The sequence below is a fragment of the Schistocerca nitens genome, chromosome 9 (assembly GCF_023898315.1).
Source record: "Schistocerca nitens isolate TAMUIC-IGC-003100 chromosome 9, iqSchNite1.1, whole genome shotgun sequence".
NCBI classification, from domain to species: Eukaryota; Metazoa; Arthropoda; class Insecta; order Orthoptera; family Acrididae; genus Schistocerca; species Schistocerca nitens.
In genome coordinates this window covers 19,313,965-19,330,055 of record NC_064622.1, presented here as the reverse complement: position 1 = coordinate 19,330,055, position 16,091 = coordinate 19,313,965, and the positions used below count along the sequence as shown (strand labels likewise).

Genomic DNA, 16,091 nt, shown 5'->3' with positions numbered 1-16,091 from the left:
AGTTTTTAAACGCTTGAGTTCACATAAAAAAAGAATGTAGACAGCAGATCTAATCAGAATCACAAAATGTATCTACGCGAACTGCAAATACATTGCTGTAGACTCTGGTATTACCGAAGACGTGTCGAAAAGGGATTTCACAACTAAACACACAAATTACTTTTTTTTTGTTACTTGCGGTATATTAATTGCTGACATATTCATATAGCTGCCTCTTCAAAATCACAGATCATAGAATATAAGTTTATGTGATGTTTCTCTCCGAAATGGGAGCACACCCACATCCAACTTTTATTCGGTCCTTCCTGGAACACTCAGTACAGAATGCAAGGATAGTGTGTACGGTAGACCGACAAAAAAATATACTTTAGACAAATCTCAATGCAGCACTTTATATACAAGTTCTATATTTTTATTCAAGCTTGTAACACGAATAATAAACTTTAATATTAGACCACGCGAACCGCAAAAACACACATCAAACTCTTCCTCGATTCAGAATACCAGCGGAGGTCAGTAGGGTCCGAAGTGCAAAAGGGCTCAATGTAACCACTGTACTGCACGGTCAAACATCATAAATCCAAAGAAGAAATATTTTAAATTTACAAAAAATAAATCTCCATTTAGTGACTCTCCAGTCCTCATTTGTACGTTTTAGTTAGTTATGTCCTGTAAGTAGTGTTTTGTTGCTGAATAGTGTATATCATAAATATGTATTACCCAAAACCGCCGAGAAGCTATAACACTGTAAACACAGCTACAGCTCGTTGCTATCGCAAAAAGGTTTCTGTTATGATATTACTGTAGAGTGATTGTCTGTTTACAGAGAAGCTGCAGTTTATGCGCAGAATGTGAGTATATCAGGCGCTCATGCGCATACGCTACAGACAGGAGGTAAGTAAGTATGAGTCACTAAGAAAAAAAAAAAAAAAACCACCACCAACAATGAAAATCGCCACCACCATTTCTTTATACTGTGTGTACGAGCTGCACCTCCGGCGAGAGGGGTTGCCGGGTTGCTGTCGGCTCTCCCGGATGACGGCGATACATGTGCTTTCAGGATAACCCGGGACTCGTGTTGTCCAAGCAGCCGTCCGCCAAGAAGGTGGGAGCCGCTGTGACCAACAACCAGAGGCCCGGCGAAGAAGACGAGGAGTCGGAGTACACGGAGGAGACTGAGACGGAGACGGAGTCCTCAGAGGTGCGATAAAAATTCTGCCAGCCACTGTAGTAGCTGCAGTCAAGTTTTTAAACAGTGCAAAGTTTTGAGTTTCCAGCCGCATAAACTCGTCGACGTTTGGCTACTCTCTCTACTTTCGCCGGAATATTTTACTCTATAATATCTCTACTAACGAATTGAATTGAAATTTTTTAAAATTTTCTTTTTCCACATACGTGCTTATCTCCACAGAAATACGTTCCGTTCACTATTAAGTTTATCAAGTTATCCTTTTCTTCCTCATCTTAACTGGGGTATCAATTCCCTATCCTGATAATGTTAAATTTAACATATTTATACCCTGTTTTCTCAGGAACTATCCAGGGTAATAAAAAGAAACTTTGCCAAAATATAGTCATATCATATGCATTGCCTGATCAACTGTCAAATATATAACTTCTTTTGGAATCAACATATGAATTTTTTAATGAAAGTCTTTAATTTTTTTGTAATTATTTTAAAAAAGTATTGATGCTCAAACTACAAGTTCTCTCTCTACCATTGTACATCCACATAAATGTAATACCGCTGTCAATAAGAGACAAAAATTTCAGTTTTAGCTGAAATAATGGTAAACATTTGCAAAAAGAGTTGTGAAGTAAAGGAAAAGTCACTAAATGAAGACAGAACCTAAAACTCTCCGGCTTTGTAATCTTTATGTTCTTCAGGATCAAAGAAATGCAATCTCTTTCTCCATCTGAGGTATCTTGCTGCTTCTGTTACATTTGTGACCACAACTTCTGACTTGGAAGCTTGCTGTTTGTCCAGTTCTTGTTGTATTGATTCTGTCTTATGGCCAGACTTAATTCCAAATTGCTTCAGAGCCTTAATCCTGCCTGCATTTCCATCGCTGAAGATGATCCCAGCATCACTGACCCCATTCTTCAGTGTTTTCGAGCCCACAAATGCAGGCGTTTTTTGGCACCATGGTCCATACAACATTGTCAAAAACTCTTACGTTTTTCCTGTGAGGCATTTCTTCAGAAGATGTGGATGTGCTACATCTCCATATACTTGCTTTATTACTGTTCTAGCAGCTCCAGGGATGGTGTTTCTGTGGGTATATTCGGTTCCTGCTGTCTCGGCTTTGCGGTGTTTACACCCTTCACCTGAACACAAGCTGTGTTGTGGCTTCTCATTACATGACGTCTTGTTGACAAACGTAGCCCATAATGCTTTTCTCATTGTTTCCCCATGTTGTTTGTATTCATTCTTATGGCTTGGTCACAGTATTCACTTTGCTGACTGATTGGTTTGTCAGTGCCATCTTCAAGGTTTTTGCCGGAAACTTTCTGCCTGATTTTACACAGTCGGGTACCCATTCATTTCTGCACATGACAGACACTTTCTAACTTCTGTGGTGTTAGGTCATCATCATAGGGCCAGCTGTCAATTATTGATTTGAATGAACGGTAATCACCAGCAGCAAAGATTTGAGCACTGGGAACCCCACGTTGTTCTAGAGAGCGCTGAAAGACCTTCACAATGGAGGCACTTTCCATGTCTCCACTGGATCCCTCAAATGTTTTCTGACAGTTGCGTTCATGCAATTGGTTCTTTTCATTTTCGTACTCACTTTTGTGCATTTTTTTTGACAATATTGCAACAAGAGATTTCCAAACTAAGAACTAAACAGTTTCCTTTAAAGACATTTTCAGAAACTATTATTTGTCCACCACACAAATTACAGCAAGCAATCTGGTAAACATTTTTTAGTACACTTAAACCTAATATTAAACTGATATCACTGGCACTGGTACCACTTTTGTTCACAAGCTGCTTCTTGGAAGAAGCAGTTGGTTGTTTACAACTTTGTTCAGTGCATTCTCTGGATGCAAGCTTCCCAACAGGACATGTTCTATAGAATCTACTTCCCTTATTTCTTCTCTTCTTGAGTAAGTCCTCTCGTGGAGCGATATTAAAAAGAGGAACTAAACTCAATGAGCAACAAGTCTGAATATACACAATGAAAGGCGCAATGTGCCTTATAAAATGTGGGTGACATCATGTATTATTATACCACAAATAGGAAGTGATATCACATAAACCAAAGAAACAAACCTATGCGGCAGGATGTTTGCTATAAATCACCGCGTTGTAGAGCACTCAATTCATTGTAACTGAACAAGTGCTCATAGAACCTAGAGAAATTACTTGTAATGTAAATCATTTCAAAATAAAAATACTTACAGTCATCCAAATCAACGAAACATACTTCAAATTAAAGAGAAAACTCTGTACAACAATTTTCCATAAAAATATAAATATACATTTTATATGCACAATACCTTTTTAACTCCCTTTAAGCATTTACTCCATGTTATAGGCCCCTCCCCCCATTTGCTGCCTCAGACATCTTTAGCCAGGAAAATGCTTTTTCGTCTGCGCATGTCTTCTACATCTTATTTGTTTCAAATGTCCAAAGGGACAATTTTCTAAATTGTAGGATCCTTCCTTTCTACTTGATATTGGATTGGTGCACGAGTTCGTAGCATTTTTCCATACGTTTAATAAACACAACAGATACGCGTGACAGATACTTTAGTCATCAATAATATATTCTCCTTCACTATTTTACAGTCTTCCAATGCCGAGATAACTTTTCGACTCTGCGACTGTAAAAATCATGTGGTTCTGTGGCAAAGAACTTACCAAGCCATGTTCGGAGTGCATTTTCATCCAGAAACGAAGTCCCTCGAATGCTGCTCGATAGAGTGCGGAAAAGGTGAAAATCTGAGGGCTCAAGATAAGGTGAAATTGAAATGTTTCTTTGTGGCACAGACCGAGGGAGATTGTGCAGCGGTTAACACACAGGACAAGCATTCGGGAGGATGACAGTTCAAATCCCCGTCCGGTCATTCAGATTTACGTGTTCCGTGATTTTCCTAAAGTGCTTAAGGCAAATGCCGGGATGGTTCCTTTTAAAGGGCGCGACCGATTTGCTTCCTCATACTCTAAACAATCCGAGCTTGCACTCCGTCTCTATTAACCACGCTGTCGACGAGACGTGCTATGTTCCTTCCATTTTTTTGTAGCACACTTCTATTTTGTACAGGAGTTCCTCGCAGTAGTTAAGACCTTTGTTGTGTAATGTGTTATTTATCTGTGTACGAGGGGTAGTCACGAAGTTTTAATTATCACCTCAAGAAAATAAAGTTACGTGATAAAGTTTTTGTTTGGTTTCGGGTACATGCCCCCACTTCTGCTGCTGCCGCAAACAAATCACCGCACGACGCTTCGCCACTTCGTTGTGGTTCCTGTAGTAGCGTGCTTCGGTACTGTGGCGCCGCAGTACCATTATTTTTCGAGGTGATCGTTAAAACTTTACTTGCGACTACGCGACGTAATTGCGGCGGGCAGTCTCAGAGCAGTGTTGACACTGGCGGTGCAGGAGGAGGAGAACGCGGAGAACGCGGCGGCGCTAAAGGAGAAGCGGCAGGCGCGCGAGCTGAGGCTGCTGGCGACGAAGCTGAAGAGCTACAAGGACAAGGAGGCGGCCTCCAGGAACGAGCGCAAGGCGCTGCGCGAACAGCTGCGGCGCGAGCAGAAGGCGCTGCGCCAGGAGCGCCACAAGTACCGCCTGCTGCAGAAGGAGGTTGACAAGATGGCCAAGCTCATGAAGGTAACTTGAGGCGAGGCGCGCTCCCCGCTCCCGTCTACCCGCACCCCTCCTTCGCCTTCCCTTCCCTCTTCTCCCACACCTCGCGCTTGTCAGTGTTCGCCAATGTAAGCAAGGCAACTGCAATTTAACCCTATGATGCGCCGTGTCCACTGCTGCGGACAGCTGTCGCTTCTTTGGCGTTTTCAATCAGTCGTGAACCTGCAAATGCACGCAATCCACTGCAGTGGACTCATTCTGCCCGGCATGCATTTGCAGCCTCATGACTGACTCAAAAAAATCAAAGAAGCGACCGTTAAAAGCTATACACTGCAGTGAAAAGGGTGCACCACGGGGATAAGTGTTTGGAGGGTAGACTCTACAAACGGGTAAACAAAAGCAGCTGTGACAGTGAGCGTAGTGCCCCTCCCATATCGGTATTTCGATTTAAATGTATTTTGACCATCAGTCGTATTAATTCAAATAATCAGCTGCCGTAGCATGACATATTATTAAGTTCTTGCAGCTCCTGCCGCTCAGCTCACTCGCGGGCAGGCGCAGCGAGTAGTGGCTACCCGCCGGGCGGCCATATTCCACGCACCTGACTGTCGGTCTTCAGAGCACACTTGACCCCCTGTGCAGTGGACTCAAGGCTCCCCACCACTACGCGAGCTGGAACAGCCAGCTATATCGTATAATTCATAACAAGTCAAGTGTGAAAAATAAGGGCACTTTATTTAACAAATATGAAATCTCAACCATAATGTTCAAGTTCGCATTCAAAGTTTCCACTGTTATTGCAACACAACTTTCACTCTCAGCTCTGTTTTCCTGGATTATTTCCAAATGATCTTTATAGTTGTTTGTTTACGATAATCGTAGAGTATTTTGCAACGAATCCGTTACATCAACTGTTCTCGGTGCACTTATCTCGTTAATTCTCGATGAAGATTGAAGCTATCCACATTAACCACCACTGAAATTTCCTGCCATTTAACAACTGTGTCCCAGATCAGGATCTTTGCCTTTCACAAGAATGTGCTACCTCAACTGAGCAATCTAACAAGGGGAGGCCGCCAATTGTGAAATTCAGATTCGATTCATACTGTGCATAATAAAAGCTCATGGCCAGAGGTGTAATGTGGCAAAGCACCAAGATGCACTTCTCAGCCGTTGTCGAGAAAATCGACAGTTAAAAGAAACCGTTGCGGTGAAATACTCTCTACGATTAATAATTTTCTACATCGTCGTGGCGCAGCGGTAAGCGCTCGGGTTCGTAATCCGAAGGTCGCCGGATCGATTCTCGCGCCATGCAACTTTTTTTATTATTTGTTTTTTTGTAATTCAAATGTACACACACACACACACACACACACACACACACACACACGTGTGTGTGTGTGTGTGTGTGTGTGTGTGTGTGTGTGTGTGTGTGTGTGTACATTTGAATTACAAAAGAAACAAATAGTGTGTGTGTGTGTATATACATTTGAACTACACAAAAAAAATAAGTGTACATTTATTTCAAGTATATATATACACTTGAAATAAATCCAATCCATCGTCCACCACCAATTCTCTTCTCCAATTTTTGCCGATATGATACGATACGCGTGGTATGCACCAAACCTGACGAACGATAGAACAATTTTTCAGAATGTCAATCAGGTGTGTTTCCCAACAGATAATTTAAAAAACAATTGTTCTTGTAAAAACGCATCGTTTATCAGATGTGCTCGATGTCGTGCTGCTTTCTGCTTTCCATGTTTCTATGATAACTATCACTCTGGTTCATGCGATACTCCAGCTACTTCTGGTCACTAATTGTTAATTATGTGCGAGTGTATACCGAACTTATCAGTAAGTTGTATCCACTTGAATATTATTTGTGATATTGCGTTTTATTTCAAGTTTTATTTTTCCACGACAAACGACTTTCAACAATTTATTATATGCATAATTGTTGCAACTGATTGCTGGGAAATTATATATATGGATGGATATGTGTATGTGTGCGAGTGTATACCCGTCCTTTTTCCCCCTAAGGTAAGTCTTTCCGCTCCCGGGATTGGAATGACTCCTTACCCTCTCCCTTAAAACCCACATCCTTTCGTCTTTCCCTCTCCTTCCCGCTTTCCTGATGAGGCAACAGTTTGTTGCGAAAGCTTGAATTTTGTGTGTATGTTTGTGTGTCTATCGACCTGCCAGCGCTTTCGTTTGGTAAGTCACATCATCTTTGTTTTTATATATATTTTTCCCACGTGTTATGTTTCTCTCTCTCTCTCTCTCTCTCTCTCTCTCTCTCTCTCTCTATATATATATATATATATATATATATATATATATATATATATATATTTGAATTACAAAAAAACAAATAATAATAAAAGTTGCATGGCGCAGGATCCGATCCGATCCGGCGACCTTCGGATTACGAACCCGAGCGCTTACCGCTGCGCCACGACGCTGAAGAAAAGTTATTAATCGCAGAGAGTATTTCACCGCAACGGTTTCTTTTAACTGTCGATTTTCTCGACAACGGCTGAGAAGTGCATCTTGGTGCTTTGCCACATTACACCTCTGGCCATGAGCTTTTATTATGTGCAGTATGAATCGAATCTGAATTTCACAATTGGCGGCCTCCCCTTGTAAGTTCAACTCACGACCCGCCCTCACAACTTAACTTCTGCCATCTGCCAGTACATCTATCACATAGCCCATTGCAAGAAAGCAACTGACTCGAAAAGGTAACAATCTCACAGATACCCAATGCCATGAAATGCTGGACAATGGTCGTTATACGCGAAATCTCGTATTTTCATCGAGAATTAACGTGACAAGTACACAGAGAACTGTTTATACAATCCACTTTACTCTGTAGCATAACGTAAATACACCATCTGATCAAACGTATGCACGTGGCTACAGTCTTTGCCTTTACGTCGGCTTGAATTCGCCTCGAGACACTTTCAATGAAATGTCTGTGGACGAACAGCGACCCATTCTTCAAGACCCGAAACCAAAAATGTTGGACGCTGGGGTCAGCAGCGATGTTGACGCTCTACTTCATCCCAAAGGATTCATGTCAGGACTCAGGGCAGGCTAGTCCATTTTAGGAATGTTCTAGGCAGCAAAACGTTTCCTCAGAGGCGCTGCAGGGTAACCGCGCCGTCTAAAGCACCTTGTCGTCACGGTTGGCGCGGCTCCCCGCTCAGAGGTTCGAGTCCTCCCTCGGTCATCAGTGAGTGAGTGTGTGTGTGTGTTTTCTGTCCTTAGCGTAATTTAGTTTAAGTTAGATTAAGTAGTGTGTAAGCCTAGGGGCCCATCACCTCAGCAGTTTGGTCCCATAGGAACTTACCACAAATTTTCAAGTTTCCAAAGGCTCTGCTTTAGGACAGTGTGCATTGTCATACTGATAAAATCAGTCACAGTCTCCCAACTGTTCCTCTACTTTAGGCAGCATAGAATGCTATAAAATATGTTCATATTCTTCCATATTTAGCACTTTATTAAGCACAATTACGTAACCACTCTCTAACCACGATAAAAGCCCTCATACCATAACACCACTTCCTCCGTGCTTTACTGTTGGCACCACACGCGATGACAGATGACGTTCTCCAGTCAATCGCAAAATCCAAACCCTTCCATCAGATTGCCACAGGGTGTAGTGTCATCACCCCGAATCACTCGTTTCCAGTCGTTCTTTGCAAGTGTCACTTACACTGATTACATAAAGGTGTGGCTTATGAAGAGCTGCTCGACCATTCTCTTTAACTCCTTATGAACAGGCTCGATGGACTGGTGGTAGCACTCTGAAATTCACGAGTGATCCCTTCCGCAGATTGCATGCGATTTTTTACAACCACTCTTCACAATGCTCCACATTCTCCGTTCGTCACTATAAGAGGTCTGCCTGGTCTTGAGTTAGCTGTCTTTGTCCCTGTGCGTACCCACTTCTCATCCACACCACCATCAGTCGACATGGGCAGCTTTAGAACGGAGGACCCAGGTGATAAAATCCAATAACTGGTCCACGTTCGCAGTCACTGAGCTCTCCTGACTGAATACTGCTTCTCTACCGACAACACAATATTCCCCGCCTCAAGTGACATCTAGCGGTCAATTCCACATTACATAGCGATGTGCGAATACTTTGGATCAGATAGCCTATTGTGGGGCGGCTGGTAGGAATATATGTGGTTTATATAAATGTTTGGTTTGTAGAATGTAAAACCAGTTCCTATTATTTATAATGTTATTTATGCTGTCTTTCGCCGTTCTCAACACTGGCTCTCTAACTACAATATTGGCAACCAGAAAGTGATTAGCAAAACGTGAAGCCTGTAATTAGAATTCCTAGTGCCCACTTCATCTGAGAAACACACTTAAGCTGCAGCTTATAGCTCTGAGGAATTAGGAGATTGTCTGGGATTCATAATCAAAAACTATTTTGATTAAAATAGTTAAGTATATTCTGAAAGTCACAGATGAAAAAAAAAGAAGAATCCACACAATCTGACTAACAGAGCAGTTCAGAGTCTAATGCGCTGATGCAACTATAACTGTCCAAATTAAAAGTTTAAGTGAATGCTCGCCATAATTTGATGATAATGTTTCATCAAACGCCACGCTAAATAATGGTAGAATGTCTGTCCCGCGGCGGCACGTGAAAATACGACATACGCAAACTGAAGATAGATCATTAAAGTCAACCCAGAATTAACACTTCACTCGAAAATGATTTCATGGTTACGCATATCCCGAGTAACTTAATACGGCATCCAAGGCTGTCTATAGCAATGATACCGACGCGACGCGACTCCCGACATAGATGGCGTGCTATTCAGCGTCTGGAGAGAACTGGGGCCTTTCTTCCTCGCGCAGCGTTCTTATATATAAAGCCGCGGTGCGGACGGCTAAGGAAACGCCTGATCAAATCGGCTCTCCCGACTAGCCGCTGGGCTAGTAATGCACCACATTAAGTTATTGAATAAATCATAGCTTCTTTTGCTGATGGCCGATGAAGCTCTCAATTTACATGTGCATTCAGCACACAGGTAAGTAATCTTAATAAAAGTTTGACGTGGCTAAGTTAAATCTTTTGGGCGAGAGAATTAATTTAATTACACTGCACGCAGTAGACGAGCTCTGAACTGGCCCTTTGGAGATACGCTATCGCTATAGTTTTATAGTTATTCAAATGAAACTTCTCACATCTTTATGGTTATAGCGGATCTCCATTCTACTTAAATATAAACATCCTAGCCTTATTTATTAGCCTACTTAATCTATCTTGCTTCCTTAATTTTTACGACAAAACCCAGAAAATCATGAATTTCAATTAAAATCTTAATTTTTGAGATCCAGAAGACTGTTTATATTAAATAATTATGAAAAAGGAATCTAATTACAAATTTTTAAGTTTCTAGCTCTTTTCTGTTGCGCCAATGATTTTTACAGAAAAACGTCCATATTTCGAAAATGGTTAAAGTTATCGAACTGATATTCAACACATATTAATTTAGGTTATTTGCTTGATTTTTAAAGTATTGTGCAACATTTATGACGTCAGAGCTAGTTACAGCGGACTGGCTGGCACACAATGGAAAGACTGATGTGAATTTACTATGGCGTGAGTAGGCTGCTTCCCTACACTATGTACCATTCAATCCCTGGGAATTATTTTAAACTTGATATACGGGCACTTATCACTTCTTGCTACTGCACACTATTCTTACCCTTAATTATTTGGCTCTGTGTTCATACAGCGATACTCCGTTGAATAATCTTCTATCACAATCTCTTGAAATATATTAATTATTTTGCTTTCGCTTCATCATGCACTTTACTTCCCATGTACATATTACCACATTTTATATTCATTACTGCTCACGTAACTCCAATGCTCGTCTCAAACTGAAGTTTAAAAATGAACACGTGTTCCAACAGAAAAAACACGTTAAAACTACACTGCCCAGCGGAGGTTTGTCTGGTTACCAATGCTACGCTTACGAAATCCCCAGTCAAATAACAGACTGTCGTCTTGTTAGAAAGTGCAACTTAAGGTACAGCTGTCATTAACACCTCGGTGATTCACTATAGTACCCTAAGTTCTGCAATGGCTGTTGTTAGTTCCTACTGGCTGCAAGCAGAATACTGGAGCTGTCTCCCAAAATCCATCTAAATAAATTCCAAATTGGGAGGCATACCCACGAAACATTTAGCACCACAATCGCTGATATTAAAACAAAGACAAGCACAGAACAGAAAGGATACGGTCCTATTAGAGGTAGTACGCCGCCGGCCGGTGTGGCTGAGCGGTTCTAGGCGCTTCAGTCTGGAACCGCGCGACCACTACGGTCGCAGGTTCGAATCCTGCCTCGGGCATGGATGTGGGTGATGTCCTTAGGTTGGTTAGGTTTAAGTAGTTCTAAGTGTTCTAAGTTCTAGGGGACTGATGACCTCAGATGTTCAGTCCCATAGTGCTCAGAGCCATTTGAACCAAGGTGGTATGTCCTTGCCTCCTCCTGACCTCTGAACTGACTTGTCCAGGCAGTTATGGCTGAATCTACAGTATAAATCGAATCAAACTTTGCATTTTTCAGGTAAACAGTTCACTGACAAAGATGAAAGAAAGAAGTCAGACAAAAATCCTTGTATCAAGTCCAGAGTGAATCTCAAGCCTTTGGACTGGAGTGTCAGATGTCGAAACAAGTGGCGTCACGCAGTAAGACCACTGTGGGCTGGGGGACTTTACGTCGTAGAGTGCAGGCATCCGTAACTGCTGCACCCCCTCCCCCCACCTCATTGTTGCTATATGGGCTTGTAGCCAGCAGAATACCACCTCTTTCCATAGGCACAGTAGGCGAATGAAGGAGTCTTTCATGGATTGGAGTCGTTTGTAGATCATAGAATTCCCAGTGTACGGGGAGAAATTTGGAAAGGGAAATAGAATTCAGGGAGAAGAAATAAAAATATTGAGGTTTGCCGATGACATAGTAATTCTGTCAGAGAGAGCCACAGACTTGAAAGAGCAGCTGAATGCAGTGGATACTAACTTGAAAAAGAAATTATTGTAAGATGAAAACCAGCAAAAGAAAAACAAGGGTAATGGAATGTGATCTAATCAAATCAAGTGATGCTGAGGAAATTAGATGAGGAAATTAGATAAGGAAATGTGACATTAAAATTAGTAGATGAGTTTTGCTATAACAGGTGATGGCTGTAAGTAGGAAATATAAAATGCAGGTTGACAGTAGCAGAGAAAGCAGTTCTGAAAAATAGAAATTTGTTAAAAATCCCTGTATATGAAAGGCAATGTCCTGTCGGACTGACTCATCATCACCCAGGCAACATCGCTAAGGATGGAAATTTGAAGATTGGAGAGGGTGTGGGTATTAAACTGTACCCATCGTTTAAGAGGAGATTGTCCGAAATTCCACTCCTAAGGAGGTGAAATAGGAGATGAAAGGCTTTTTGAAAGTATGTCGCTATCAAGGGTTTTTTTGAAGCTAGAACTACGAAAACTGGTATTTGGTTTCTCAGCCAGAAAATTAAAAAAAATGTTTCAGTATTTTTGGAAACTCACCCACTTAGGGGATAAAACAGCGGGTAAAGGCTTTTTTGAAAGTAAATAATTACTAAAGAACTACAGGATATTTACGGCTACATCTATGGCAATTGATATTTGACTTTTCGGTTAAAAAATCAATACATGATTCAGTGTTTCTGGAAATTCTACCCCTAAGAGGTACAACAGGGGATCAAAATTTTTAAGAAAATTATCTTTATATTAAAAAAAATTGAAGGTAAATTTATGAAAACTGGTATTGCACTTCTCAGTTAGAATTGAGAAATACATGTTACGGGATGAAAGTTGCTATGGAAATATCTCCCTGAGAACACAAAAGGCCTGATTAACAAAAACTTTGGCCTGGACTGAAGCCAACAGAATCGCTTTTTGGCCGGAAGTACATTCTGAAAAGACTATGCCTCTATTGCCTTAATCAGCGCGAAAAGTTTAGAAGGTGTTTTATTTTGTGAACATAAAACTTCACTTAAAAGAACAGTCTACGCGAGTGAAGCAGCGCGCGCTAGCCTACTCTAATATAAACTAAGTGTTCGGAACTCTTTGTGAAAGTATTTGTCTATAGTGTAGATTGTTAGGGAGTGAAACTTAAGACAATAAGGAGTACAGAACTGAAGAGTTTGAAATAATTTACTGTAGAAAAATACTGAAGATTAGATGGGTAGGTGGATTTAACACTAGAACGGCGGAGTTTCCGACATTCTTAAAATGGCGGAAAGGGGTAATTTTGACTCCACATAAATTATTTTCATATTTGACTTAAACAAGTACTTTTTTAGTGTATGTTAATCCATACGTTATTTCTAGTAATCTCAGCGAGTATTTACAATTATAAATAATAATTACTAATTTATTTGCCGGCCGGGGTGGCCGAGCGGTTCTAGGCGCTACAGTCTGGAACCGCGCGACCGCTACGGTCGCAGGTTCGAGTCCTGCCTCGGGTATGGATGTGTGTGATGTCATTAGGTTAGTTAGGTTTAAGTAGTTCTAAGTTCTAGGGGACTGGTGACCTCAGAAGTTAAGTCCCATAGTGCTCAGAGCCATTTGAACCATTTTTGAACTAATTTATTTGAACAACAATGTATTATACAAATTTATTGTTGCTACTGTTAACAAGTTTCTTAACTACAGATTTTAATTTATTAATTATTCATACAACCTTCTAAACACTTTTAGTATATTTGTTCCATTTTACTCATGTGTTTTACGAACAGCTCTGTATTACTTTCCACTCAAGTCATTTGAAGCTGCTAGACGCACTTGGGCTCAGGTGATTTCTGTTTTGCGCGCACATTTTTCGCACCCAGCTTCGTGGCACTTTACACAGTTTTCGCTGGTCTTTTTGTCTTTACAGAGGCTGATTTGGCATTTCCTCCGCTTTCTAGGTAATTTCAGTCCCATATTCTCTTCCTCTGCCTGATGTTCTTGCTCTTTCGTTCCCTTGAGTTGATTTGCCACCTGAAGTATGAACTACTTCCTTTCCATTTTCTTGTTCGTTACAATGTTGTAGATGACCCATATATTTATTGCCGCCATGTCCACTATGTTGTAGAAGACATGCATTGGCCATCTCTTACAGGCAACCTTCGTAGTACATTTATGGGTCATTCGATCAAACATGTCCACATTGTACTTTGTTGCTTTGTAGAATGTTCCGGTTTCAGGTTTTTTCTTTCCTTCCTTGCTTATTGCTGCTTCAGCATGCAGCGTACTCGGAAGAATGATATTTTTATTCTTCTTTCTTTGGTGTGCTGTAAGGCACAGTCTGTGTTGCCACTAATATGCAGTATTGTGTTGGAGTGTATTTCAGCATTCGCCTTCCTTACTTCGTTGGGGATTTCACGGCAGAACTTGTTCATTGCACCAACTAATGAAGTTTTCTTTTTTTTGAATTTTTTGGCAAGTTGAAGAGACGTAAAGAAGTTGTCTGTGGTCACATTTCTTCCTTGATTTACAAATGGCTCCATGAGACAAAGAACGACATACTCACCAAGTGTTTGTTTCTCTCTCTGTGTGTCCTCTATGCCGAGGTATGGGAAAGCATTAAAATGTACTTACATCAACAGCCAACCAGAATTTGAGACCAAATTTGTCTGGTTTGTAGGACATGAATTGAATCAACCTGCATTTTGCTTTGCTTGGTAACAGCTGCTAGTCAATGGTTATCTCAAATTTCAGATACTAGAGCGAATTTGTTGGCTGCCAGGCGTTCAGCCCAGGTTAATTTTTCACCAAACAGAGAAATCTGAGAAGTTTCTGAAATATGTCCCTTGGCATAATATCCTTCATAAAAGCAGGCCCCCAAGAGTGCGACCAGAGATAATCCACAGACATACCTTTTGTGCACAATACACCTCAAACATACATGATGGCTATCAGTTTCTCCAATTCCTCGAGTGACACAGTCCAGTCATTGTTTTTTAGTACTTTTCGAGGATTTGATTCTGTGTATTTCTTCATGAGACATAGCAGTGTTTCATCAAAAATAAGACGGAAGGCACTGATGACAGACCTGTCTAGTCGTTGGCAAGCATAAGCAGTGGGACCTCCTCTCTCCTTCATAACATTCACAGCTGACCGCCTTCCAGAAGATGAATAATTTCCAATCTGCCTCTCGGTTCCATCCCTTGCAATTATCTTTGTACACACTTCCAACTGTACCTGCTGTGTTGAAAGAGGTGATGACTGACGTATATCAGCATCTGAATCCTCCTCCACTAATCGCCCATCGTTCACAATGTCTTCATCTTCACTTGTGTCAGGAACATAATCATCATCTTCATCAGTGAAGTCAATTTCCAATTCAACGTCGGAATTCTCTAAGAAATATAACACTTCTTCATCAGAAAGTTCATGCTGACGATGCATGTTCGAAAACGTGTTTCACGGACAAAGACTGCCTCAGTGGCATAACATAAGCAGTGGCTGGCTGGAAGTACACGTGCCAAGTTGCAACAATGCGTTACTGCTCACTGTTGCCGCTGTATTGTTGGATAATTTACTTATATTCAGAAGATAAATTATAATGGGGTCAATTTGACCCCTTCCGCCGTTCTAGGTATACTGAATGAAATGACGAAGAAAATTAAAATATTTTGTAGATACTAAAACAACCTCAGAAAGAGGAGAAAAATTAGAAGTCATATAATTTCATTAACGAAGTAAATAAATTGGATATGACAATGAACGAAAAACGTATGAAAGGGGTCATTTTCACCCCTTCCGCCGTTCTAGTGTTAAAATGCATGGAGAGCTATATCGAACCACTCTTCGGACTGAAGACCACGACAACAATAACACAACACCAATTAGATACCCACCATGTTCTTCTCCAGTTTCTTAACAACAAAACATATTGTGTTTGGCAGCGTGCATGCACGTATAGCTCTGGTGTCAAGTATTAGAGCAGTATGGCATTAATGCAGATTCATATCTGCTTGCCAACTTTTCCTGGTGCATACAAAGATTCTTAAGAGGTGATACTACCGATATGTGTATGTGTACCGGTATATTTTACTGGAAACTTACAACATGGAACCAAGTTTATCTGTCACAATAAAACGAAAAATAGACTTCTGTGTAAATACCTTGCACATAGCCACAGAGGCACTTGGAAATTTTTTTTTACTTTGTAACACAGTGAGACGCTGCTATTATAAGAGACTGTCGCGTAAATAAGGTTT

General features: G+C 40.9%; 2 protein-coding genes across 5 annotated transcripts in view; one reads left to right on the top strand and one right to left on the bottom strand.

Moving 5' to 3' along the window:
- Nucleotides 1-16,091, bottom strand: part of LOC126203958 (trichoplein keratin filament-binding protein) — an 801,925-nt gene that overhangs the window by 750,970 nt on the left and 34,864 nt on the right. The gene's annotated exons all lie outside the window — the stretch shown is intronic.
- The window catches only part of LOC126203957 (bromodomain-containing protein 4), a 233,537-nt gene that overhangs the window by 212,620 nt on the left and 4,826 nt on the right, over nucleotides 1-16,091 (top strand). For both annotated transcript variants that reach the window (XM_049938353.1, XM_049938352.1), the window contains 2 exons: nucleotides 1,061-1,201; nucleotides 4,611-4,841. In XM_049938353.1, coding sequence (XP_049794310.1) covers nucleotides 1,061-1,201; nucleotides 4,611-4,841 — 372 coding nt within the window. The remainder of the gene's footprint in view (nucleotides 1-1,060; nucleotides 1,202-4,610; nucleotides 4,842-16,091) is intronic.